The 26,874-nt window shown below is 50.3% G+C and overlaps 1 protein-coding gene across 2 annotated transcripts in view; it reads right to left on the bottom strand.

The window, feature by feature from the left end:
- Positions 1-26,285, bottom strand: part of SAMD4A (sterile alpha motif domain containing 4A) — a 102,328-nt gene extending 76,043 nt beyond the window's left edge. The window contains exon 1 of one of the 2 annotated variants that reach the window (XM_010579796.1): positions 26,077-26,285. In XM_010579796.1, the coding sequence (XP_010578098.1) occupies positions 26,077-26,272 (196 nt within the window). In that variant the 5' untranslated portion in view covers positions 26,273-26,285. The remainder of the gene's footprint in view (positions 1-26,076) is intronic. The other variant, XM_010579797.1, reaches the window with a different exon arrangement.
- Positions 26,286-26,874: the final 589 nt, after the last annotated feature.

Here is a 26,874-nt window from a genome sequence, read left to right as displayed (position 1 = left end):
TCTGTGCACATCGTTATTTTGTAGGATTAGCCCCATCTCCTCCCTGCTACAGCCCTGACCAGCAAGCGCAGAAGTGGCCAAGTGCAGTCTGCGTCATCCCCAAACTGCTATGGTCCTGATGATCCATCATCCCTAAATCTATGGTCCGACACCATGGATGCTCTTCTCTGAGGATACATTTAAAATGGGGGTTTATATTAATTGCTATGCTGAAAAGTCAGACAGAGAGTGAGCAAGACTCATTTACTTCCCCCAGAACAAGAAACAAAAGTCCTTAAGTCTGTTTTCCATTAGAAAAGAAACAGCCTGAACAGCTTCCCATTGTTCTTCTGCTTATGGGGTCGGTTTCCCAAACTTACATCTCAGCCCAGTCGGTCTGGATGGAACCTAAGGAAGTCCCCAGAAACGCTGGAGTTTTGGAAAATGAGAGTTTATACTGGGAAAGCATCACTTTATAGGCCTTGCTGCTGGAAGGATTTCCCACGCATCTGCTCGTCAGTCATCGCTACGGCTGGCCACACGTCCCGTCGGGATGTCCCCAGCCCAAATCCCCCATCAGGCTGAGGATGCGGCACCGTGCAGGTTGCAGGCTAAGGGATACAGCTAACCGTATGGGTATGGCAGGGGGTTGACGATGCACACACAGGCTACCTTTAACCTCCCCAATTTCAGCACCGAGGGTCCCGGCAGCATGGATTACAGAGCAGGTAAATAACCCCGGGTCGGTGCTTCTCACGAACCTGGGGCATCCCCAGCTGTTAGCCCCGTACGCTACAACCAAAGGAAAGCTCTCAGGTTTTCATCCACAGCTCCATAAAACAACGGGCATCTGTTCACTGACTCCGACGGGACACGAATCCAGACTTTACAGAGTTTATCCAAAGCAATTCTTTCCAACTTAGGAAAACCGAGGCTCGCCTGGCTGAAGGACAAGCCATGCTATTGCTGTGCACGTCGGTTGTCCTGCAAACCACCCTGAGCAGCAGGGCAGACTGCAGAAACACTGATTCTTATTTTATTTTTTTTCTTTTGAGTGAGGCAGCAGCATCTCGGTGAGACAGTCTCACAGGAGGAGTCTGGCTCAGCTCTGGAGACCAAGCACGGGTCTGACAGGAACAGAACTTGCCGTGCTGGTGGTACGGGAAATCTCTCCTACCCCTTCACAGATGTTCCTCCAAACACTTCTGCTAATTGAATCGATGCCTCCCTGTTCAGATGAACATATGGCTGCGCTTGTACCAGCACTGCTTTTACTTTAATAGTTCCTACAAGGTGCTTTAAGGACAGGCTGGACTGCTAAACTATCATTAGAGACCTTTTTATGAAAAAAAAATTAGTCTTTAGGGGGTTTTTTCCCCCCCCTGCAGAGCCTCACCATCACTGCAGGGTCCAGGTGCCTGGCTTGAGGACACAAGCCATCCCCTGCTTCCACCAGCATCCAGCTGGAAAAGGTCCAGAGAGCTCTAATTAACCAAACTGCTCATTTACCTTTCCAGAGCCGCTTTTCCCATGGGCTGCACTAGAGATGAGGGAAGGATGCTGTACTCCAGGGTGGGGGGGCAGATGGACGCAGAGCGCTCAGCTCATGCAGGTGCTGGTGTAAACCAGCCTCTCCCCTTCACTGGTTTTATGGCCAGGAGGACAAACAGGAGAGTTGGGAAGAGGTGGTGGGGAACACAAAAGCTCACCAAGACGAGAGCAGCTCCGTAAAACCCCCCGCCACACCAGCAAGGGGTTTGCCAAGGGATGCACTGGGACCATCTCCTCCTGACAGATCGCTCCTCCCTTCCTCAGGGACACCCAGGTTTCATTATACATAATCCCAGCTCCTCTGGAAATAAGGTTTTACCATACAAAAAAAGAAAAAAAACCACTAGCAGGATTAAAGCAGAAAAAGGACCCTCCAGGTGAGAGGGGCCATGGGGAGCAGGGAGCCCAGGTAAGACTTTCCCGTGGAGGGGCATGACCCGGCCGCGGAGCCGCTAATGGTTTAAGGCAGCAGGAGCTGATGCCGATGCTAAAAAGCAGCCCCGTGCTATTCCTCCTTCCAGCAGCGAGGTTTGCTCGGCCGTGTCCCACAGCCAGCGGAGCTGAAAGCATGTGGGGTAAAGCCAGAAGGGGTGCAAAGGGGGCACAAATGCCGCCTTCTGCGGCAACATGGTTGGCTTGCAGAGTTTCGCAAAGTTTGGGGAAAGAACATGGATAACGGGGCGCATGGGGGCCAGAGGGAAGGGGGGCTATGGTTAAAAAAAAAATAAATTAAAAAATAAATAAATAAAGCAAAGGGCAGGAGCATGGGACCAAAAAAGAAGCCCCACTAGGAGCAATGCAGAGCTGGCTTTCAGTGCTCTGGACCTTGCGTTTTCTGGCCTTATTTATGAAACACAAATAATCCAGCCTTCTCCGTAAGCAGCCAGATCCGGTGGAATTACATGTCTGAATACTTTTGGTAAACAGACGGAAAGCTGTGGAAACACAGCTTAAGGCAATATGCATTAACAAGGGGGCCTTTATCGCTCAACCTGGCTCTTCCCGGCAGAAGAAAACCCGCCGGCCCCAGCTGAAGTCTGTACAACTGGTGCGTTCGATCAGCTGCAAACCTGCGGGTTGCTCCGAGCGGGGATACCCCCCGGCTGCATTTACTTATTTATTTATTTGCCCCTCGTGATGCTGATGGGACCCACTGGAACCAGGCAGCCAAGGGGCAAGGAGGAGGGATGCTGCTGCCCATCACCGTCCCATCCTGGGGTGGGAGAAGGGATGGCGAGAGCCAAACCCTTGGGAACCACCTTCCCCCCACAACCTCCAGCGCTGAGCATCTGCGTTCATCTCCCGATAAAAGCCCTACGCGCTGCTGACACGTACCATCGGCGAGGTTAGGCACAGCAGAGAAGATTTTCTGCCAGAGGAGCACATCATCCACTGGAGAGAGCAGCGGGCAAGAGCTGACCCCATTTCGCGGAGTTGATGGAAAATGCCGAAATAAAATCCAGCTCACCCAATAACCAGGAGCTCGGCTACGGGAATGACGGAGCACGACTGTCTGGCCAGACCGGAGGATCAGCATGCTCCCTTCTGGCTGGAGGATCTAAGGATCCGAAAGCATTTTCCAGACCAAAAACATACTTATTTATTTTCAAAGATCTTCTGTTAAGGAGAACCCTGTTCCTACAGGGGTAAACTCCCATCTCTGCCGAGAAACTGTGCCAAGCCTTATGCAAGGAAACTCCAGTGCAAGGGCAGCAGAGGGGTCTGCAGAGCAATTTCCCCTTTACCCACAACCTGCATGGCGATGAGGCAAAGCAATGCTTCTTGCATGACTGGATGAATGGGGTGGGTCTCACATTTTTTGGCCAAGATGTAGATGACCACATCCAGGCACACCTCAAAGCAGAAATCCTCATCCCCATCTCTCCTCCCTTCACCCGCACAAAGGACTGCAAAGCTATTGCAGCCTCCTGCTTCCACAGTGTGCTCAAAATAAATTATTATACTCGGTTCAAATAAATTATAATATTCAGCACAGACACCTCAGCTCATATTTGTTTCTAGTGAGGAGCGTTTCAGGCTATTCCTGACAAAAAAAAAAAAAAAACCAAAAAGAAAAACCCCAGGAAATTCAGGTGGAGCCTTATTTATTTTTTCCTACCCAAAGAAACTTTCCTTTTATTTAAACCTCACTGCCTGATGACAGGAGGGGCATGAGGCCTCCTGACAAAGAGCTGCAATTCTCTGTGACCGTCAGATTGGGAAAAACAGAGAGTCTTGCAAGCGCACATCCTGAGCAGGGCTCTGTAATGCAAGATGGGGACGCGGGTGCAGAAAGAAGGGAAAGACAAGGCTTCGCTTTGGAAGCTGGAGGTTGCAGAGAGCACTGCTGGGCTGATTACTGTTCCTATATTTACACTTTCAATGGTACAGGCGACTTTTAAAGCCACGCTGAAAGATATCAGCACATTTCTACGTGTACGTTAACAGGCGCCATCCGAGTGCTATACAGCACCATGCCTACACCCACACTTTGTGCTTACTGCAGCGATTTCTAACCGAAGACCTCAGCGTGAATTAATTTAGCTTCCCAGCACCCTTGCCAGGTAGATTATCTTCCCCTTGCAGGGGACCAAGAAACAAACTGGGGCTAAAGATGAAGCCATCCCACAGGGATCGCCTTTAGCACAGCCCTTTACGTATTTTTAATTTTTTTTCCCCCCAAGTTTGCAAAAAAACTGTGTTTGCAATAGCGAGCGCACAAAAGGTCAAGCTTCAAGACAGATGCTGATGCTCTGACTTCAACCCATGCCTGCAGAGACAGGAGCTGCATGCTTGTGTGCTCTGCAAGTCCACGCCAACGCGACTTCTCAAGCCAAAAAGAGCGTTTTATAGCCGAAACGCAACTGCGGGACAAGGTCGTGCACCGGGGACGCAGGGATGTGGGTGCACAGACCTCGAGACCCCGCGAGAGCCGCTCTCACCGCTGCTTCTCTTCCCCCAACATCAAAAGTTCCCCCCAAAACCCCTAATTCCCGATGACTCGACTCGGAAGCGGGAATGCCGCAGGTGAGGTGGAAATACAGAATTGGGCTGGGGAGCGCAGCGGATCCGGCAGGAGAAGGATGAGGATGAGGAGGATGAGGAGGAGCAGCTCCGGTCAGTGCAGACACCCTGCCCCACGGTGCAGCTGCTCGCAGCCTGCGCCTGCGTGAGCTGGTTCCTAAATTTAAAACAGCCAGACAGCAGCTTTGAAACAACAGCCAAGCCTCGGGGTTATGTGCGTGCCGGGGGAGGGAGGGAATACGTCTCCACGCTTTCCCTCGGCTTATCTCGCGGTCTCGGATGGGGGGAGTAGCTCTGGCGCCCATCAGACGGTGCCTTCATCCAAACCTTTCCCATTTGCCCACCGAAAGCAGGACAGCAGCAGCTTTAAGAGGTCTGGATTAGGGGCATCGCTCTCAAAGTCATCCCTCAGCGCGCGGGGTGCCACAAGGGATCCTCCCTGGAGCCAAGGGGTCTCCTTGCTCCCACCCCGCAGCAAGCCTGGGTGGGCAGGCACCTCCTCATCCCAACACACATGGAATTCCCATCCACCCCCCTCCCAGAGTGGAATCATAGATAGAATCATAGAATCGTTTAGGTTGGAAAAGACCTTTAAGATCATCGAGTCCAACCGTCAACCCAACACCACCATGCCCACTAAACCGTGTTCTGAAGTGCCTCGTCTACACGTGTTTTGAACGCCTCCAGGGACGGTGACTCCACCACTTCCCTGGGCAGCCTGTCCCAATGCCTGACAACCCTTTCGGTAAGGAAATTTTTCCTGATATCCAATCTAAACCTCCCCTGGCACAACTTGAGGCCATTTCCTCTCATCCTATCACTAGTTACTTGCTAGTTACTTGAATCATGTAGGCTGGAAAAGACCTTTAAGATCATCGAGTCCAACCGTAAGCCTAACGCTGCCAACTCCACCACTAAACCATGTCCCCAAGCACCACGTCTACACGTCTTTTCAATATCTCCACAGATGGAAGCTGGAATCCAACCATCCCCACCAGCTGCACAAGGTCCCCCCAGCTGATGCTCTCCTGGAGCATCTCCAAAGGACACCGGGGGAGAGACGGAGGGGACTTCCCCGCTGAGCGAGGGGAGATGGCACAAAACAGCATTTGTACAGGGATCCCTCAACTTGAAGGCATCTGCATGCCTTCATCCCGCTCTTCCCGGGATGCCGACGGGGAGACTTCCCCAGGAATCAGCTCTCGGCTTGCACACGGACCAACGTGCATGGGAAGAAGGAAGCGTACAAAGCCAGCAGGGCATGTAAAACCCCTGGGGAAAAAAGAAAAATGAAGCTAAACCTGTGTGTTTCGAGCAAGGTTCAGATATGCCGTAGCACACCATCATCATCCTCAGTGACATGAGAACTTGTATAGCTCAAAGTCTTTACTCCGAGGAGCCCCTGCGTCCTCAGCGCAGGTCAAAAGGCCCGCTTATCCCTCTAGACTACCCAAGAAATCCCTTGCAGCTATTACTTCAGACAGAAAATGGTTCCTTTATCATGGCAATAATAAAAACCGAGATATTTGTGTGGCTTCTGCTTTGATGGGAAAATGGCCGAAGCTGAAACAGGCGGCCGCAAGGAGTCCTGTGCGAGTCTTTCTCACGCTTCGCTGCCTGGCTCCGGCACTAGGGACAATACACTGTTCTTTATCCCTAAGTAGGATTTCCCCTTCTTTTTTCTCCTCTTTACCACATATCACCAGCCAAAGCGACATCTGAGAGGAAGGATGAACAGTAACTGTAAAAAAGCTGATTTTTCAAAAACAATTTAAATACTGCATGGCCCAATTCACTTTCTATTCAATATATAATGGGAAGCTGAAATCCTTTGGACAGGAGTACCACCACCACAGCAGCCCCAGCTCCAGACCCAACCATCCAGTCCCATCCCACAACCCTGAAGGTTTTTTTCCTGCAGTAAGAACCCCTTTTTGCTCAGGAGCGGGGATGCACGGCCCGTGCCACCACGGCCCCCTTTCCCCTAAACGCATCCCTACTGCGATTTCAGCGTTTCGACCCTGCTGCAAACAGCTCATGCCAGCGAGGAGAGGGGCTGCAGCATCCCTGCTCCCTCCCCGGGATGCAGGGCACGACGAGCCGCTCGCCCTCGAGTCCCCGCGTAGGCTGATAGGGAGGGAAAACAAAAACTCCATCTTAAACGAGCAGAAAGATGCAGGACAGAAGGAAGCTTGTGCCCAGGCTCGGCGCACAAGGACGAGCGCAGACGTCAAGGAGATGATTTAGGACCCTTGCACAGGCAGCACTGGCAAGCCCGGCAAGGAGCAGCAGGGATAAGGAAGGAGGGAAAACCACTGCATACATTCCCCAGTTTTACAAGCTTTTTCCAACTGTTAAAAAAAAACCCCAACCAAATCCCCGGCACTGAAAAACCCTTAGCAAGTTAAGCAAAACACGTCAACAATTTTTGTGTTATAGCCCAGGCAGACGCGGTCTCCTTACTAAAAGGAGATGCAATTTTAGAAACCTTCTTTTGCAGAAACTGTTGGTGTTGGTGGGCCTTTTGTTTTCCCTTCTAGCGCTAAGTACTCACGAGCATCCCGGAAAGATTAAAAAAAAAAAAAGGCCATTTTTAGTCTTACACGCACAGAGAGGACTAAGAGTGTGTCACCACGCGTCTGAGATAGACGTTAAATTCTCAAAAAAACATTTGCTGAAGATTGTTACAACAAAAGAGACTGCAATGATAAAGGGAAGCCTTATGTTCAAGTACTGGTTAGTCGCGCAAGATTAGAAATTAGCTCACATATATTCTTATATAAAGGCTTTCAAAGGATAGGACTTCTCCTTAACATGAAAGCAATGAACTGATAGCTATTCGTTATTGAATTACTCATTCAGATTTAAAAGCAGCAGAAGTACAAAGCTTGTCGTCTTCTGTGCCTTCAAGAAAAACTACAGGGGCAAGGGCTAGAGCATCGCATCCAGGATTGTGAATATATCCCGAGGGTTTCACACTTAAACCCCGCTCCCATGGGGACCTGAGCTGCCCTGCTGAATTTGAGGTCAGAGATTTACTGGCCGATCAATACAGCATATCCCTGGGGCACTAGAAGTTTAGTTATGGAAAAGATGGGCCGCTCGTTAGAAGAAACGAGAAGAAGGAAAACAAAGTGTATGTCTGCAAGCAGGATGGGACCCCAGTTTGGAGAAGAGGCTGCTTGGGATCCTCTGGGAAGACAGGATGAAATATAAAAACCCTTAAGGAAGGAGCAGGCACGCAACACAAAACACGTGCAACGTTTAACGCCTGCAGTGCATGCAAGATGTACCCGCACACAGGCAGAACCCCGAAGGATGCCACAAAAACCTACCAGACACCCCCAAACCACCAAGGCACCTACACCACCAGTGGCACCCTACATTTCTGCACCTCCCCGTGCGAGCCTGTCAGGAAAACATCACGCATTAAACTTCTCGTGTCAAAACGAGTGCTGGTCATCAGACACGAAGGAGGGTGGACGGACACCTCCGTGCCCGACGTCGATGTGGCCAGGCAAGCCTTCCCCTGAAATAGCTCCTTCCCAGCCTCCTCCTCCCAAACCTGGCTTCGGTTTCAGCCGCAGTTGTTCCCTCCCGAATTGCTCCTCCTTAAATAGCCTCCTTTCCTCTTTCCTGGGGGAGGATTTGCCCCGCGGGATAACTGCAGGCTGTACAACCAGGAGAAAGCTAAAATAGACTTTCACTAAGATTAACATCCCACTAGCAGCTGTATTACAGTGAAATGCAACCACCTGGAGAATTAATATATAGGCGGATTAATATTTAGACTGAAATTTATAAATAGACTGAATATTTAATTTCTGCAGTGTATTCCCCGGAAAGAAGGAAGGTGGAAGCAGCCACAAAATAAGGAATACACCGCTCAGGCAGAACAGCCGTGCACACCATAAAGCAATCCCCCCTTCATCTACAGCATCAATGCGGGCTCCAGTCGGTGAGAATACAGAAATAGGAAGGAGCTAACGATATTCTTGACATTTACTACCCAACGCACAAAACTACAGCTAATAAAGCAAAGCAAATAAATCTGACATGCATTTTTGGGGGGGGCAGAAAGCACTTGAAGCGACGGGAAGGCAGATGCTTCGATACCCTGAATGAGCGACATTGCACATACCCAAAGTCTTTCCAAGTGGTTTCTAGAGGTGGCCATCAGGGTCTGGCCGCCAACAGGCAGTCTGCAAGCAAGCGTTGCAGATTAAACACTAAGCAACACTGCAAAAACAGCTGTAAACACTGCTGCCATCTGAACCTGGTAAGTGGGAAAGAAAACCGACCTGGATATCAGGGTTACCCTTGGCAAGACCGACCCTCCCTTCCCATCCATCAGAAGGAACAGTCACGGCTACTTGCCGCGGACGAGGAGTTATTTATCAAGCGGAGCTACGCGAATCAAACAGTTTGTGCTCAAGTTGCGGTTTACCACCGAAAAAGTCCATCTTAGGGAAACCAGAGCACTTGTTGCAGAATCAGATATAGTTATCTTCAAAAGTTGCATCGTTATCTGGTTTCAACACGCAGTTCCTCCATACGGTACGCTGCGGCGGGACGTGATAAATCATAAAGCCATCCTTAGCAACGTGAAGGCATCGCATCTATAAAATTGCTTTCTTGCACAAGATGGCTAACACACAGCAGGAAAAGCAGTTGGTGATACGAAAAAAAAAAAACCCCAACACTTCCTTGACAGGATTTATTTTTAAACGATGGTTGCTCAAGCCTGCTCGGGGAATTGGTATGGCAGGAGTAGCTCCCGTGCAAGAGGATGAATGGTGACTCAGCAGGTAAAAGCTGTCAAAAACGTGTCCAAAATTGGAAGGATAAAAAAAAAAATTAGAAGGAAAACCTATAAATACCTCAAGCAGTTTTGCTTTGTGCACCAGTTGGATGCCTGTCACTGCAGAAGATGCTCTGCAAAGCAAGCGTGGGAACCCCAGCCCCAGCCCGAGCACCCGCGGGGGGGTTCCTCCTCCAAAAACAGGAGCCACCGGAGGCAAGGGGAGCTTTGCCACCCATGTCGGCAGGACCCCCGGCATCCTCGTGCCGTTAGGAACCGCTTCGGGCTCCGCAATGTGCGAGGGGATCCCATCACCACTGGGTTGCAGCTATGATGCTAAAGAAAGCCCTGCAGCCCCAGGCGCATCCCTCTCCAGCCTTTGCACATCACTCTGGACAGGACAGGAGCAAGACTTTTTAATGCACATTCAGACAAAAATACCTCTTTTTGCACTGCCTTTTTTTTTTTTTTCCCCCCTCCTTAAAGAAAAGTCAAAAAGCCTAGCCAACATGAAAAGCTGGATAAACACTCCTCCTTTCCCCAACAGAAATTACAAAAATGCCTTTGAATTTGTTTTGGCAAGAAACAATGTTTTTTATGAAAGAGCTTCATTGAAAAGTCACAATCTGGAATGTACTCATCTATTCTACATTTTTTTTTAAAGTTTTAATTACCACCTTAACAGTATTTTGACACAGTTTATGGTTTGTTAGATTGTATTGTGCATTACGAATGCCAAATGCACCTTTTGGAAGCGCCTTATTATTGTATTAATGCTAACTGGGGGGTTTGCGCTGCTGAGTCTTGTGTCGGCAATTGAAAAATAATAAATTAATTCCATTTGGAGAAAACGCTGCCATTTATAACCCAGCAATTAAGAACAGATTTAATTTTAGATATTACTGCATTCTTCAGCTTATTGAGTTATTCAGTTCTGACACTGGTACTATCAGTATATGCCCAGTTCTTAAAAAACAAACCCAGGCCGCTTTCTCACCCCTTAAATTAGCTACGACAGAGATGAAAACTTAACTCTGCTTTCCTCTCTCCTGGGAGCTGCAACATACGGTCTTTGCTGCAAAAAAAAAAAAAAAAAAAAAAAAGAGCACAAGCATGGAGCACACGCTGGGATTTCTACCACAACGGGCCAAATTATATCAGCCAGGGGCACATAAGGAGTTAACGAAAAGGAAAAAAAAAAAGAAAAAACCTCAATGGAGCCAGGCAGAGCTGACTGTATTTGCAAACCAGGGCGTGCAGACATTTCAAGAGAGATAAAAGCAGACCGAAGCACGGCTGGAGAGATGCCCACAGCCCCATCTCCCTCCCTGAGGCCGGGCAGTCACGCAGCAGGTAGGAGACGGAGAAAGAAAAACGCTTTTTTATTCGGCCGCGGCTCTGCCAGCGGGAAGGTGATGCCCAGGGATGCCTGGTGCTGCCGGCGAGGCTCCAGCTGGCACCGACGGGACGGGAGGTTGCTGGCTGCATCCCACGTGGGGACGAGTCAGAGTGGTCCAGGGACCGGCACCTGCATCCCGGCGGCGATGGGGCAAGGCTGGTGGGAAACGGGACTCGTCCTCATCGCCTCCCCTTGGGCACGTGGCGGCAAACACTCGTGGCGATCGCTAGCAACCTCTACATCGTGAAAATAAAGTCTCTCTGGACGAGGAAAGGGAAGGTAAATAGGAACGAGGGCATGGCAGCTCCCCTTTCCCTACCCAGGCTCACGGTGTCACCATGCTGCCGGCCACCTCCGGCAGCAGGAGACCGCAACGTACGGAAAAAAGGGACGCACATGGACTGCGACAGTAGTCCAGACTCTGAAAGCAAAATTAACACATGCAGTAAGGGACAAGTTGGGAAACTGTTCTCTAATGATGGCAGTGGAGGACCCTGGGCATCACCTGAAGCACTAAGGTGACACGGTGACAGTTATTTGCTAATTAACACCATCCATCGGAGCAGCACCGCAGCCGGGACAGGCTGCAGGATCCCCACAGATGACCTAACTAAAGCCAGATATGCTTTGGCCACACGCACGCTTGCTGCAGGAGAAGCAGGATGATGCTTTGGGCTTCTTGTTACACGGGAGGCCAGAACGGGTAGCATACCAAGAGCGATGTGAAAACAGCCAGGGTTTTTTTTTTCCTGACATCAAGATGATGAAGCTAATATTCACAACAACAAGTCTTAATGGTGCAACAAAGAGATTCTGCAAAATAGCAAGGCGAGGCGATTGCCCCCGAAAGCCCAGCGCCCGGCTGGGATGGAGCAGCAGGGCTCACGCAGCAGCACCAGACCAACTCGGATCCCGGGAGAAAAGCTCTCGGCATCCTTGGGACCCTGCCATGGGTAAACCCGGACAAACCAAGTGATGAGAACTCAAAAGACAGCACCCTCGGAGGGGTTTGCCAGCCCCCGAAGGATGCAAGGGCATCCTCCTGCTTGACCTCCTGCCACGAGTCCTCTCAGGCCAGAAGCACACGTGAAAGCAAGCAAAAGTAAATTAAACCTCGGCTTTTATAGGGTTCCTCCGTCTCCTTGTACAAAAAAAAGGGAGAAAAAAAAATCCCTAAGCACATATTTTTATTTACCGAGATTCCAGCAGTCTCATTTCCTGCTACGTCCCTCTTGAAGGCAGGAGTATTGCTGCACTAATTGTAAGTCTATTGAGAAACAGGCTACCCTCTGCCTTCAAACTGGAATTAGTTACGCTCGGTCTGACCTTGCATTATTTTGAAGCACTGCAACAGTAAAAGAAAATTAGAGCAACTTGTTAAATCCTTTAAAAGGTAAAGCAACCCTATTGCTCCAGGTTCACGTACAGGAAAAAACAAAACAAACCAAAACAAAGATCAAGCTCTTAAATCATGACTACTGCTTTAATGTGGTAGCATTTAGTTTTATATTTTAAATTAATTCATTTCTCGTTTACTTGAACAATCACACTAGCTTTAATGAGCTCTCCCTATGAAAACTGCAACTACAAAGGATCACATTTGCTTATGTTACAGAGCTCCGCACACCTAGAAAGGAAATCCTAAAACATCGTGTGCTTCTTAACAGCCAGATTACTAGTTTTTAATCCTCTCTGCCAGATGCATTTTTAATCTCTTTGCATATAATAGAGCAAATTAGTGTAATTGTATGGGTAAACTGAACCAAAATAAGCACATCAGATTAAAAAAAACCCCCAAAACAACCAAACAAAACCACCTCGGTTATGTTTTGCAGAGCTGGCAACTAACGGAGCCAGGGGCTGAATTCGGCTCTGCAGGCACCAGCAGAGGAAGAAGCTGCTGCATGGTGGGCGAGGAGCTTCATCACCCCCCGGCCACAGCTTACGGGCTGCCAAACTCTCCTCCAGGTCCCCCGCGAGGGACCACGCCGGGTCACGGGTGGGCGACGCATCCTTGCGCTCGCGGCAGAGCACGAGCAGGTAAGAGCCCAGGCTACGGTGCGACTGCTGGTCCACAGGGAGTTCGTGTTGTCCCTCGGTGCACGGGAACGACTCACCCCTCCAGTTCTACGCCGGTCCGGCTATCTCGAGCCACCACCTAACCCATTAAGGGGGTTCTTTGCTATCCACCACCAGCAGCAGATTTTATTGCCCTGGTAAATCAGACACTGCCACCCTCACGCCACAAGCTAAAACGTGAGATTTCACGAGCTAACTTCCCCACCCATCAACCCAAAAAAGCAAAATCTGCACGTCGTACCCACGTCTGCCACCGAAGAGCGGTGTGCCCAGGGGAAGAAGGGGCACATGCCAAGCTTTTGCAGCCGGGCAGCTTTGCAGTGAGGAGCTCTGCCTCTCCAGAGCCACCAGCTTTCGCCAGCAGCATCTATTTGTTAACTCAAGAACACCTTGATGCGCCTTCGTACAAAAAGAGAGTCAGCATCGCACAGTGTTTTCTCCAGCTCGGGGAGCCTGCTGCCAGATTCAGTGGCCCTAGCAGGATTAGGGAGGTCATTCCCGTTTTCCACCAGTGCCGAGGGGCCAAATTCAGCAGGATAAATTCAGCATAATTACACTCAAAACCCCAAGAAGCAATTTTTTATCGCTTTCATTGGCAAGCAGGACTCACCCACTGGAATTAAACCCAGCTAAAAGCATCACTGACTTCCGCAGGGTGGTTCATCGGGCAGCAGACTACATCCCTCTTCGTTCCCATCCTTGAGGTGGGACTCATTTACGTTGCGATTCGGCGTGGGCACAGGGGTCCAAGCCTGGCCAGTGCTAGGGGAGACCAAAAAGGAACCAGGGCATCAGCATCAGCTGTGCGCAGAGACAGCCCTGCCTTCCCACGCAGGACGGGGACGAGAGCCCGGGAATGCAAGAAGTCACTCAGAAGTGCTGACTGTCTCCTGGGAAAAGCTTTAGCAACCTTTTTTTTTTTAAAAAAAAAAAATTAAAAAAATAAGCAAATAAAAGCCACCCCAGAGAAGGCACATTCTGCTGAGATGTTTTTCTGCAAGGGATGCAAATGGTGAAAGGGCTGGGGTACGCCGCATGTGGATATACGGCGATATAAACAGCTCTGCCAGGACTCAAGCTGCAGGACAGGAATAAATAAATGCATGGAGAAATACATTTTAAAAGGGCCCTGCACACAGGTAACCTAGGCACAAACATTTCAGAGCTGGGGCAGGGTTTCCTTCCCCACCTGCCATATCCAAGCCATATGTGGGATGCTTGCTCTTGTACCGAATCCTCCTCCTTTCCAAGCACAACAGCCTATGCCCAGGAAAATGGATTTTCCAGCAGGGAGTATTCTGTGTTAGTTCACTAGGGACACAGGCCGGGAGTGCCAGCTGCAACCCACCGCAGCCCTCCGGGAGAGAAGGAACGGCCCAAGGAGCCTCCGCAGCAAGAAACTTGCCGTGCGGCAGCTCTCAGCATCTTCCCTCCGAGGGAGGGTACAGAAGTGGCCGGGGACAGGGATGGAGCCAAACAATCCGGACCACCGGCCGCGAGGGGACAGGCGATGCTCCCCGCAAGCTGCCACCCTGCAAGCAAGCTGTGCGCCCAGGAACCGGGCACAGAAAACGCGAACTATTTCTATTTTAAAAACAGAAAACAACTGAACATCAATGCTAACATCCAGTTTGGCTTTAGGAGGGATTTAAAGAACTTGGGCTCCTTCGTTCCTTAATCCCACACCATGCTTCCCCACTACCAACCAGTATCGACTTCTAACAATGCAAAAGCATCTGCCCACATTTTTGCAATTATTTCAGACCCGGCAAAGAGCACCCTCCCCTTTCTGTAGGGTTAATCTAAAGAACAGTTGCCAAAATGCTGAGAACACAGTCAAACAATAGCTCCTCTGATGAAATTCCTCCACTCCATAGAGAAACCAGTATCCTCCAGCTGCTGTGGCTTGTCCAGAGAGATCTCCGAGTGTTTACCCGCTCCCATAAAAAAAAAAGGGAAAAGAAAAAGATGACAAACTGAAAGATTCAAGTGTAGCTTGCAAAAAATTAATGCAGAGCCCTGCAATCTAGCCGCAATGCAAAAATTTATTAATGCAACATTTGGTTTGTGTGAAATATAAACCCGGGACATCAGTGGAAGGAGGGCAACGCCGGCCACCTGTCCCGGGGATAGAGACTCGCTATACTTATCAGTACAGAGACCACTTTTAGCAGCTCCATCCCTTTAAATACTCATTCTCAGTGGAATCTCTGATCAGTCATTTATAAAAGCCGGGTAGCCGAGCTGGACAGCTGAATTACAGCAGCTATTATCCACGTATGCCTGAATACAAGCAGACACCTTTATTTATAAAGGCTCTCCGGCTGACCGAGATTTGACATCAGCTACAAAAAGCATTCAGCATCCAACTGACTGCTTCAGAATAATGTGATGAAAGGTTAGCGAGTGCAGTCCGAGAAGACACCTTTACACAGTGCTAAGAGCTATCGTTAAAAGAATTCACGCTGCTGCGATGATTCTTTTAACCGAGCAGGTTTAAGTAATTGATTTCCCGAACAGACACACCGAGTTGCACACCTCTGCCGCTTCTGCTGGTACGTATTCAAATGGATTTTTTTTTTTTCCCCCTAGACCTAATTCTAAAGCGTTTAGAGTATTTTTTTGTTGTATCAGGCCTATCCCCTCTCCTTTCAGACCCCCTGGGTCTCTGAGCTTTCCAAGCTGCTGCTTCGTGCTTGTTCACCTTTCGGCTCACCCCCACCCGCGAGCCACGAGCGTGGACACGCGCTTTCCACGAAACATGGGAACCTGCGACACGCAGGTAATACAAGCGCAAAGGGATGGGGGAGGAAGAAGAAAAGCAGGTGGTAAGAAAAATCAATTGCTCACGGTTGGTTTTCTTTAGCTCTAATAATCTCAGTGGCAGCCCCTGATAACAGAAGGTAACGAAGTCCGTGGCAGAAGTGTGAATTCTGCTTTAAATTGACAGCATCCCCAGGAGCAGCATGTGCAAACATACCAAGCAGGGCTCATCTGGGCGAAGGAAAGCTTTAAGTACGGGTATGTCCTCATCAGACGCCTCACTCTGTTACAATAACCCGAAACGGGAGCTGGCACCTCTGCTGGGGTGCAGAGATGGGAGCCAGCTCCCGACGGGGCTCCACGGGCTGCGCTGTGCCTGCCTGTAAGGGAAGGTAATGGGAAGTAACGGTAAGGAAGAGCCTTCCTTGCCCGGTTCCTCATTTCTGAAGCAAGGACCATCGAAAGCATCCTCCTTTGCCTTCCAAAATTATCCTTCCTGCTTCCCAGCACCTCCTCCCCTCGCACCCATCCCTCCCACAACACCCAAAACCCGCAGCATCCGACTCACCAGCACAGCGCCGAGCCCCAGCACAACTCTCCAGCTAAAATTCCCCTACAGAGGATGAAAATTCGGGGGCTGACAGCAACTGGAGCAGCGTTAAGCGACCTCGAGCATCCTTCAGAGCACCAACCTGAAGCTGCGGGGAGGTTTCCCAGGTCCCTCCGAGGGGCTGCAGGACGGGATCGAGACCCCAGCACCAGCGTCAGGAAGGAGCTGTGCGCTGCCCGTGGCGTTGCCGAGTAAGTTGTTATGGTTACTGGAAGGTTTGTTGTTTTTTTTTTTTTCCCCTCCTCTTTTGAAAAAGAATTCTTTCTTATCAGTTTAACATAATACCGCCAGTCAATAACAATTCTTATCTTAAAAGGTCACTCAGGTAGCTGTAACTCAACGTTTCATCTACGTTCGCATTATCTGGTGGGAAACAGCCCGGGGACTTTGTTTTTTTGGATTGTTTTGTTTGTTTGTTTTTTGTTTTAAATAATCCACTTTCTTGGAACTGTAAGATTTTTTAAAAAAACCTACTAAGAACCAAGCTGACCCCATGGGCACTTTGAGCACACTGGGGAACAGACAGAAAAAAAGGTAGAAAAATCACATGGATTTTTGTTGGATGAGACACAAGGGGAATATCCCAACAGCAAAACTATGAAAACCGGGAAAATGCATGAACGTAGACCACAGCTGCTGCAGAAACACTATGTTCTATTTGCAAAAGTCAGATCAGCCAAGTTTCTCCACAACAAGAGTTGTGAGTTTTTTTCCTCCACATTTCTCTCCTGGTTTTCCTCCTTCTTCACTCCCCGTTGCAGACGAGGGACAGAGAGAAGGGGACAATAAAACACAAGGACAAGAAGAACCGATCTGTGATGTTCAGTGTTTTTTCTTTGAAAACACAGACAACAAAAAAAATGCAGTGGCATGGAAAGTGAGTTTTAAAATGCTTCAAGCTAAACCTGGTCAAACCCTGTTTTATCCACCCACTCAATTTCTTCTTACAACAATCAAAACTCCAAACACAACACGTGCACATACCCCACCAGGCAACAGTGTAGGCAAGGAACAGGAGAACTAACTGGTTAAAAGTAAGGTAGGTTTGTGGTTTGTCTGAAATAAGTTTTATCAAAAAAAAAAAAAAAAAAAAAAAAAAAAAAGAAAAAAAGAAGAGAAATCTGGAACTAATTACTTGTGAGGATCAGTAACAGAAGAGAAGCTTTTTAAAGCGCTCTGTGCTTCCACTCCAGGGCTGCCTTGCTCAACAGCAAAGAGCAGAGCAAAGCTGCTGAATCCTGCAGATGACACTCACAATATTAACGTTACTTTAAGTAAAATAACGTCTTTGGGCATGATAGCTCAACGCGGGGCCACGTCCAGCTCCTGCAAGTGTCAGGGAAGGCTTGCAGGGATTGCGGCAGAAGCTGGCTCAGCCCTTGGTGCAACAGAGACATCATATCCATCCATATCTTCCGTAACGGAAAGTCCCACGCTCACAATACAAAATGACCACGAGTTTGTTGAAGCACAGTAGCCCGGGCAGGAGAAAGTCTTTTTCTGCCCCACGGATTGTTTTTATATAATACGAGAAATTTTTTGTGCTACAGCTCAAGCACTGCAAATGCCCTGAAAAGTCTGCAAAGGGCGGAAGCCAGAATTAATAGTAGCAAAATACCCATTATCACCCCAGTTTCAACTTAGAGATCAGAAGCCTACAGGCTTCATCAGCGAGCAGAACCTTCGCTTGTTCCAGACAGAAGCCCCGAAAGCCTCAGACGAGGTGCTGCACCGCACACCCGGGCAGCTCGGCAAGCCCAGAGCCTGATCAGAAAAAACACGCTACAATTCAGACACCTCCGCCAAAATCTTTGACACAACCATACCGTGCCATGGAGTTACCACATGCAAATACACAGATAAAACTGCAAGCTGTGAACCAGGCTTTGGAAGGGTGAACCTGCGCTGATAAATCCTTCGCTTACGTCTCCTCTTGCCTTAGACAGATGCGTTTGCCTCGGGCATGGAAAAACTAGTAAAAGCCCATCCACCTGCCTCACGCAGCTAACTCCTGCCAGGTACAAAGCAAACTGGGTTTCTGCTTCCAGAGCTGGTCCTCCCACCCCGACCGGGCTCATTTTCTGCTCAGGACCCAAAAATCAGAGCAGACCGAATTGCACGGCCATCACGCAATGGGTGAGACCGTCCCAAACCCTCTGCTCCGGGAGGAGAAACCCAGCTTGCAATCCCCCTACGCCAGAAACGCAACCCCTTCCGAAGAAAAGCCAGCACCACGGTTCTCCAACCGAGAAACAATCCCAACCTTGTTTTGATGAGATCCTGCCCCTCCACTTAACGCATCTGCTGCGGAAGAGGAAGCGGCGCGCAGGCGGAAAGCCGGGAACGGATCTGCTCGCTCCAACCTCAACTTTATTTGTAATTACTGAGGCCAAGATGGAAAGCCACCGGCTTGGCTGCTTGCCATCGCCAAACTCGGGCTCGGCGGAGACCTCTGGGTCTCCTTCTTAAGGCTGCGAAGATAAACACATCTTTTTTTTTTAAGAGAAAAGGGGCGAGCATGCAAGGCCGTACATCCACCGCATCAGAGTCTGCAGCCTCCTTCAGACCCCTTAGCAGCTCTTGCGTAACTAAGAGTTAGTAAAAAAACTAACGCTCTTGTTTACTCAGTGAAAACAGAAAGAAAATACAAAGGGCACATGCCCACTCCGAGGTACATATCCACGCACACGCCATTCACATATGGGGTTATCCCACTCACTTAGCACCAGGCAAGAAGTGGGGAGAAGACTGGGGCGATCAGGTGGGACCCCAAAAATGCAGCCCAGCAGCCGCTGTAGTACACCAGCCCCGACGAACCCAACCCCGAGGGGCTGTCGGCTCTGAGCCCTGGGGTTTGGATGCAGCAGTCGGACACGGGGTGCCCTTTCTCCAAACAGTTATCTGCGGTAACATTAGACAGAAGCACGAAGCTGGAGAGCTAAAGCACTGACGAACGCATCTTAAAATATAGCAAGCGTTCACGCTAATTACTATTTCAGTTACTCACACCGATTGCAAACGTAACTCGCAGCTCGGTAAAAAATGGCTTTCATTGGCCAAAAATTAAATAAAGGTAGTTTTTGATGGAAGATGGAAAAGAAAGGCCAAAGCTTGAGAAACTGTAGGAAGATGGGAATTCACACCATGATCCACCTGGTCCACAGGAACCTTCACCAACCGCTTCAGGGAAACTTTGGCTGACCAGAGCATCGACTGTTTTAAAAGCAACCGGCCCAAATGCAAACGTGGAAAATATAAATGGCGAGATGGGCACGCAGCTTTGTTCAGATGCTGAGGTCTAACACGTCAAAGTACGTAACTATGCAGACGATCATCCACCCGCAACGGCCCAGGCTACGAGCAAAGCGCCTTCCCCATTCATCCATTTAATCTCATTTGAAGATAAGTGCATTCGCAAACTAGATTATTTTAATTGATGGCTCTACAGTTGGTTCTTATTCGGCTCCCGATCTAAAGTTTTCCTTGACCTCTCCCATCAATCCGTATCTTGATGGATTGAAAACTGCCATACGCTGTCAGCAATGCCCCGTGCGGTTCCTCGCCTTCACTTACAGCCTCCCTGCACCCACTGTTCTGGGGCAGAACTTAATCTCGACTCCTTTTCCAAGCACAAACATGAGATACCTACAGAGAAGGGTAGCATCTGCATAGAAATCAAGGGACAACAACAAGCTGGTCCAGGCAGAGAACTCCAGCTCAGGTCTGCGACGATGGGTGAAATGCTTCTCTGCATCTTTTTACACGCACTTCAACAGTGGGATTTTTCCCAACTGCAGCCAGTGGGGAAAGTAACCCTGACATCAGGTCCCTCGCTGAGGCATGCAACTATATGACAAAAGGGTTAAAAGGACACTGCAAAGTACAGAAAAGTCTCTTTGGAAGAAAGCAGCCCACCCGCGGGCAGACCCTCTTGCACCACACGATGCTCCAGGCAGCAAACCACGCCGTTCTCATGAGTTAACTTTTTCTTCCCTCTCTCCTGTCTTAAGCATCGTTACCTAAAAAGAAGTTCCCCCTGGCAAGCCCTGCCACGCAGAAGAGTCGCACCCGCCACCCAAACGACCCAGCCCTCGTTAGCTCTGCCCCGTGGAGGAGACCTCGCCACTCGCTTCTCTGACTGCGAGGGACACGTGCCAGGAACCACGAAGGAAGGCGTTTTTAAGCAAATAGGAGAAAGCATAGAAGAGTTAAGCGTAAGCCCAGAGGCGTCTCCTCTAGGTCCCAGTAACAGGGCAAGGGGGAGAGCGAAGGGGAGCCTTCTTCTCGCCGTGCCACAGACCTGCCTCCAGCCAGGGCTGGCGTGAGCCAAATGCTGGCCTGCGGTGCTTCCCACAGCTCCTCCGGAAAGCATCTTTCAAAAGAAAAGTATCTTTGAATTGCAAGAGAATACTGGGTGTGTAGCCTTGCTCAAAGCCCCTGGCTAACATGGCTCTGTACCTCCATACCCCTCCCCTTGCTATTCTCCAAAAAAACCCAGCCGAGATAGCTTCCAGCCCTCAAGTTTGCAAACAAAACCTGGGCAAGATGCGTGGCAGCAGCTCAAGCAACAGCATGCAGATTAAAAGAAACCAGTGTCCAACAGCTCAGCAGATCTTTCCATTTAAGAGCCCCAGCTCATGATTTTTAATGAGCGGAGCTGGCAGGGCGGCTCACACCCCTCTCCCGGCAGAGGCAAGTATGCAGAGGCACCACGCGATGCCAACGTCCAGCGTTGCACTTAAAATTTCCTATCGCTCCCACCGAGCATGGGGCTTAGCTCCTCACCCCATCCTCCTCCAAGGATGCCTGCTCAGCCCCTCTGGTCCCCCCCGTGGGACAGCCCAGCGATGCTCTTGCACAGCCCAAGGGCACTTTAGAGTTCAGCATTGCAACGCAGTGGTAAGCCAAGAAAAATAAAAAAATAAAAAAAAAAACCAACAAAAAAAGCCAAAAAAATGGGAACCATCTTCAAACTGGGAAAATCATCCCAGTGCCATCAGTGGGGGGCACTGGGGGCAAACTGCAAAATTTGCACAGCGGAGGGGTAGCAGCTTCCCGATGAGCTGGGAGACTGTCTGCAGATGGGGTGGCAGCAACAGTCGTAGGGGCTGGAGCCACGACGACCTAAGGATATAAGAGGCGAGGTCTGCAGGAACATGTAATACCTTTTAATAGACCAGCTGGTACAGTTGATGGGGAAAAAAAAACCCCAAAACCACCAACACAAAAACCCCACAACCACACAAGCCCTCCTTTGAGCTGGTGCACCTTCATGCTTGGCCGTTTTTTCCAGCTGCATCACTCGGTCTAATTAAAGACATTACCGCTGCCTGCAACCCTTGTCTCTTCCTCCAGCCAGTCCTTCCCAGGACAAGAAATCTAGGTCATTTTGATGCTCTCATTGTGATACTTGACAGCCTGCCGACATGAAATAAAGATTTTGGCCTTAACATGTGAAGTAGTTAATGTTCTGCGCACAGGGCAAAGCAAGCTTCTTGTCCTTCAAGACCAAGAGCTTAAAGCTGTCACATCAGTGCAGATGGGTGCTTGGGTGCCTGGAGGACCCACAGGAGCTTTTGGGCATCTCTGTCAATCTGCAGAGACCGCGGGAGCTCCGAAGCTGGGGCTGGTGGGATGGGATTCGGGACTACTCCAGTAAAAAAAAGAAAAAAAACCCCGGTCCCACTTCTGGCCATTGGAGAGGGGATGCCCGAGCAGGTGAGAGCAGAAGCACACCTCGTGCTCAATGCCAAAAAGCCCACGGACCACGTTTCGTGGATTCCGCAGCCTCCCACCTCCTCAGCGGGTCTGTATCCCGCGGAGCGGCCGTACCCGGCACCCCTCGGTGCCTGAGCCCCAGCCGGCGGGCACGGGAGGACCGTGGGTCCCGTTCCCACCACGGGGCACGTTAAGCTCCTGCCTGACCTTTACCGGCGGCTCGGAGGAGGTCGCCGCGTCCTGACGGCTCCGAGCAGCTGGGAACGAAGCCGCCCAGCAAGGCCAGGCTGGAAGGAAGGAAGGAAGTTATAGCAGGCTTTTAAATAGCGCTATGTAATACCTGAACCTTCTATTTCTGTGCGCGGATAATATGGTTTCTATATTCTTCTCCGTGCGCGGCAGGCCAAGCCATTTGCGCTCAAACTGAATTAGCAGCAACCCACATTCTTTACCAGTTAAACCACTAAGGCTCTGCGAGGCTACTCATAGCCACCACGAAGGACAACCACAAGCCCTACACTTCACCTAATGAAGAAACACACAGATTTCCTTCTGCGTTTGCTTCTCACTTCCATTTTACCTTTATAATCAAGCAACGTTTGTAAATGCACTGCGGATTGCAGGTGGTCTCGCAGCCCCCGCGCCACATGTAGTCACCACGTCTCCAGTGTAGCTTTCTGCAAGATGTCTCTCATCCGAGGTGGGCAACACGGTTACATCCACCCCTCCGTGCCTGAGCAGGTATCCAAAGAGCCACAGAAGCAGGAGGCTCCTCAGGCCTTTTTGGGGGTTGTAGATGGCTGTACGCTGCAGAGCCGCATCAGGTTTGCAGTCCTAATGAGAAGGGCTCGGCTGCCATTATCAAAAAATACCCTCACGCTTGGAAAAAATAAGATAGAACTCCTTCAAAATAAATATGCTTGCTTCTCCGTGTCAATTAACTAGTTAAAAAGAGTTATTTTTCTTCCTTGAGGTTTTTCCATCTCATCTGCCATACAGCAGACCTCTTATTTGGAGTCTACCAGGCAAGAAACAACCTGGACACCTTTGTTCAGAGGAGTTTTCCTCCACGCCTGGTCCACACACCCAAAGGCTCGTGAGCCCAGCTCCAGCAGCCAGCGAGGATTTCATGCTCCCATCTCCCTTTGGGCCTCCTCCTGATCTCAGCTGTTGGTGACAATATTGCCAAGGATGGTGCCCATCCACCAAGGAACACGGCGGGGCTGCCGCCTCCTTCTAACGGCTGCGAACTGGGGGTAACGTTCAAGTTTTCCCACCTCCCCAACAGGGTTGGGACAAGCAACAGGTCCTGCACGTACGAAACAACTCACTTCTCACGAGGACCCACTGTTTAAGTCAATTCGGACACTTGCTCCGGCACATTAGACCAGCCCGTTGCATTCAGACCAGCATCGCTCAACTCGCGGTGACACCCCTTGCCAGACGGAGGATTTCACCCGTGCTTCATTGAAGGTGACCACACCACGTCTTAGAGCCAGCTCCCACGGCCCGTTCGGGCTGTGCAACCCCGTCACCCTGTGGTCCCTTGCACACCGCTGTTGACATGTCCCCAACATCAACAAGGATGCTGGTGGGACATCTACAAGCAGGGAGCCACCATTTCCAAGTCAGCAAACACCAGGAAAACATACCAGGAGCCACCTCAGCCTGGGAGGGAATCGAGCTCAAATTTAGTTCAGCAAACAACGGGATTCAACCGACAAAGAGTAACGCAAGGTTAGACGATGACGCTGCTTTTCAGAAGAACTTGGTGCGATTCCATTGCCAGGCCAGTGACAAATGCCAGCCTGCAAAACGGGTGCTGAATAGGAGCGATTTAAGAAATACAGGTGGTTTTACAAAGAAGGCAGCGTTAACACCGGAGCCTAAGAGCTATTTCCTAACGGCGCCCGGTTGCAAATCTCAGCTACCCTTCCCTCCACCGCAACAGGACCGCGCGGCTCGGAGAAGCGCACGTCCTGCTCCGCAGGATGCACGGGTACGTCCATCCCACGGGAAAGCCGTACGGAGAGGCGTTTGGCGAGAAAGAGGACCTCGACAGATGCAGGTTTTGCTATTGGAGTAACGAATGCCCTGGAGGAACAGCTCAAATTTTTGGAAGGAACGTCAGGGAAAGCGCACGCAGCTCCACAAATGCGCTAAGGGACAGGCAGGAGGCTGGATGCCAAGCTCAGCTCGCAGGAGAAATCCTCGTGCCAAGCAAGGTCAATGGGATTACAGGGGCGAGCAGGGATTGCTCGCACGAGTAGAGATGGGAAGGGTCCAACCCCTGGTGTCCACCCTGGCTTACACCAAGCAAATGCCACCACGCAGACGGCCCTAAGTGACTTCGTACCCAGGAAGACTTCAAAACGCCGTTTTCCTTTCTAATTCGCCTTTTCTGCGGTCAGGAGGTAAATCACCCCCCTCTAATTACCTGACCAACCGAGGGGACGCGGCTACCTCCAAACCCACGATTTGAACGAAAACATCATGAGGCTGATAAACAATTATTAAAAATACGTTGCTCACGCCGCCTTGCCACGGGAATCGCGGCATATTTATCCCAGAGCAGCTGAATTTAGAGAGCATGCTCCCTCCCTGCCCCCCCCCCCAAACCCCCAGGGGCCTCCCCACCCCAAATGGACGAGGTTCGGCCCTTCAGCTGTGTATAAAACCAGCAGTATCGCGCCCAGGCGCACTCGGCAGCATTCCTCCCTCTCATTCCTGCGAGCTATATAAGGGAACGGGCCAATTCCAGCCTTGTCCCCCCCCATAGCCAGCCCTGGAGCAGCCCCGGGTTTGCGTTTCCTGCAGAAGGACTTAAATCCGTCCTCGGTCGAAGGCGACGTCGCGCTGGACCTTGTCATCAAATGGCAGCACAGGCAGCTGCCAAATCCTGCCGGCTCGGTGCTCTAATAGGGAACAGCTGGAGAAGGACCCTGCATTCCTCCCCGTCCCGTCAACACCGGGGGCTCTGTTCGGGATCCGGCCGCCGTCAGCCCGCAAAAATTTCCACCTATCGCAAAATTTTTCCACCTATCGCAAAATGCAACGGGGCTGCTCTCCGACACCGCTTCGACACGCACGGCTCGAAAAGCAAGAGCTCCCGGGTAACCCCCCCCCCATCCCCGCCGCAACCCCCCGGGATTTTAAATAAAAGGGATGGCTTTGCAACAAGGGGGGGGAGTTTTTGCTTTGGTTTTTTGTTGGGGTTTTTTTGGAGGGGTTGGGGAAACAGAACTATGCAACATAAAGAGAGATTTCACCCCCCGTGCTCATACTCTGTGTATCAGAAACTCTGCTTAAAGCGACTTGCAGCCCTGCGTGCATCTGCACATACGCGCTTAGGAACATACATGTTGGTAATGCACACACACCCGTAAATAAATACGTTAACACATGGCGCAATTCGCTCGGGCCATTCTCATCCTGCTCCAACTCCATTTACTTCTGCGGAGTTGAGTAACTTGTAACGGTGTATAAATAAACCCCAAATATACTTTTGTAGCCATGCACGTTTGCTGTAATGCATCCTGAACGTTCAGTAACATAAAACAGCCTACTCGTATTTTCTTAGAGCTCCACTGAAACACAAGGGGGTATTCAGAGCCGCAGGAAAAAATGTGTCCAAACAGGATCTGAATGATGAAATAGGAACGGCCACATTTAAAAAATAAAATAAAATAAAAGTAGGATAACCCAGCTGCTCAGACCTTTAGAAAAAGAACAGTTCGTCTAAGGTAGTGATGGGCTGCTTCTGCATGTTGCAGAAAGCAAAGCAAGCCACGTTGTCCAAAAGAAGCCTAGAAAATCCAGACTCTACGTGACCTGACTTACTTATTTCACAGGAAACTGCATGGAAGGAGGAAGGAGGGGGGGGAGGAAAAAAACCCCACCAATCATTCATGCTACCGTAGTTACACCACGCCATAGACTAGAGTAGTTTGCTGTGAAATAAACTGAAATAAGCGATCACCCGTTTGAAAAATAAAACGTAAGAGAAGCTGTTGATGCAGTCGAGCTGGGGAGCCCTGGCTCCCCGACCTCCCTCTTCTCTTGGGTGTTTTATCTTTTTTTTTTTAATTTTTTTTTAAATTTTGCCTGCATTAGAGCATCGTTCAAGAAGGGCTGCAGCAAAAACCAACTCACCGGGGTTGTTGGCTTCCCCTTCGAGGATGTGGAGCTCGGTGCAGTCTGCCAGGGAGTGCTCCAGGCAGAGCTGGAGGAATCGAGCTTGGGTCCGGCTGACGCGTTTCAGCAGCGAAAGCAGCGCAACAGTCTGCTCGCACTCGTTCCAGCCCTTGAACCAACCGGCCAACACGCCGACCTGGTCTCGAAACATCATGGTGAGCCGGCGGCCGGAGGAGACACCTCTGCGGGGGGAGAAAATAAATATACCGGGAAAGCCTTCCTGCCCCGACTCCGCTTCCTTCCCTGCGTTTCGGGTCAGGATTAAAAAAAAATATTAAAAATTAAAAAAAAATATTAAAAATTAAAAAAAAAAAAAATCTCCTTTGCAATAAAACCGGTGGGTTTTGTTTTGGACGCAGCTTTCGGCCTGGGTTGGGTTTTTGCTCCCTCTCTTCTGGCTTCGGTGCAGCGCTGGATTCCCTGACGGCGACACGGGAGGGAGGGAAGGAGGAGGGGAATAAAGGGAGAAGGAGGGGGGGGGGTGACCAAAATAAAAAAGAAAAACCCCAAAAAAAGGAAAAAAAAAAGAAGGAAAACCCCAGCAGCAGCAGCAGCAGCGTCAGGGCTGCCCCCAGCGAGGCTGCGGCGGGGGCTGCCTCCTCCCGGCGGGGGCCTCACACCTGGAAGAGAGAAGGGGGGGGGTGAGGGGGGGGGGGGGGGCAGGAGGAGGAGGAGGAGGAGGAGGAAGGCTCGCCCTCGGCCCTGGCATGCAGCGGGGCCGGGCACCGCAGCCCGGCTGCTCTCCTCCTCCTCCTC

This window comes from Haliaeetus leucocephalus, unplaced genomic scaffold (genome assembly GCF_000737465.1).
Source record: "Haliaeetus leucocephalus isolate CR32 unplaced genomic scaffold, Haliaeetus_leucocephalus-4.0 Scaffold678, whole genome shotgun sequence".
In the NCBI taxonomy this organism is placed as follows: domain Eukaryota; kingdom Metazoa; phylum Chordata; class Aves; order Accipitriformes; family Accipitridae; genus Haliaeetus; species Haliaeetus leucocephalus.
Note: the sequence above shows the minus strand (reverse complement) of the source record. Positions and strands in the feature narration are given on the sequence as shown.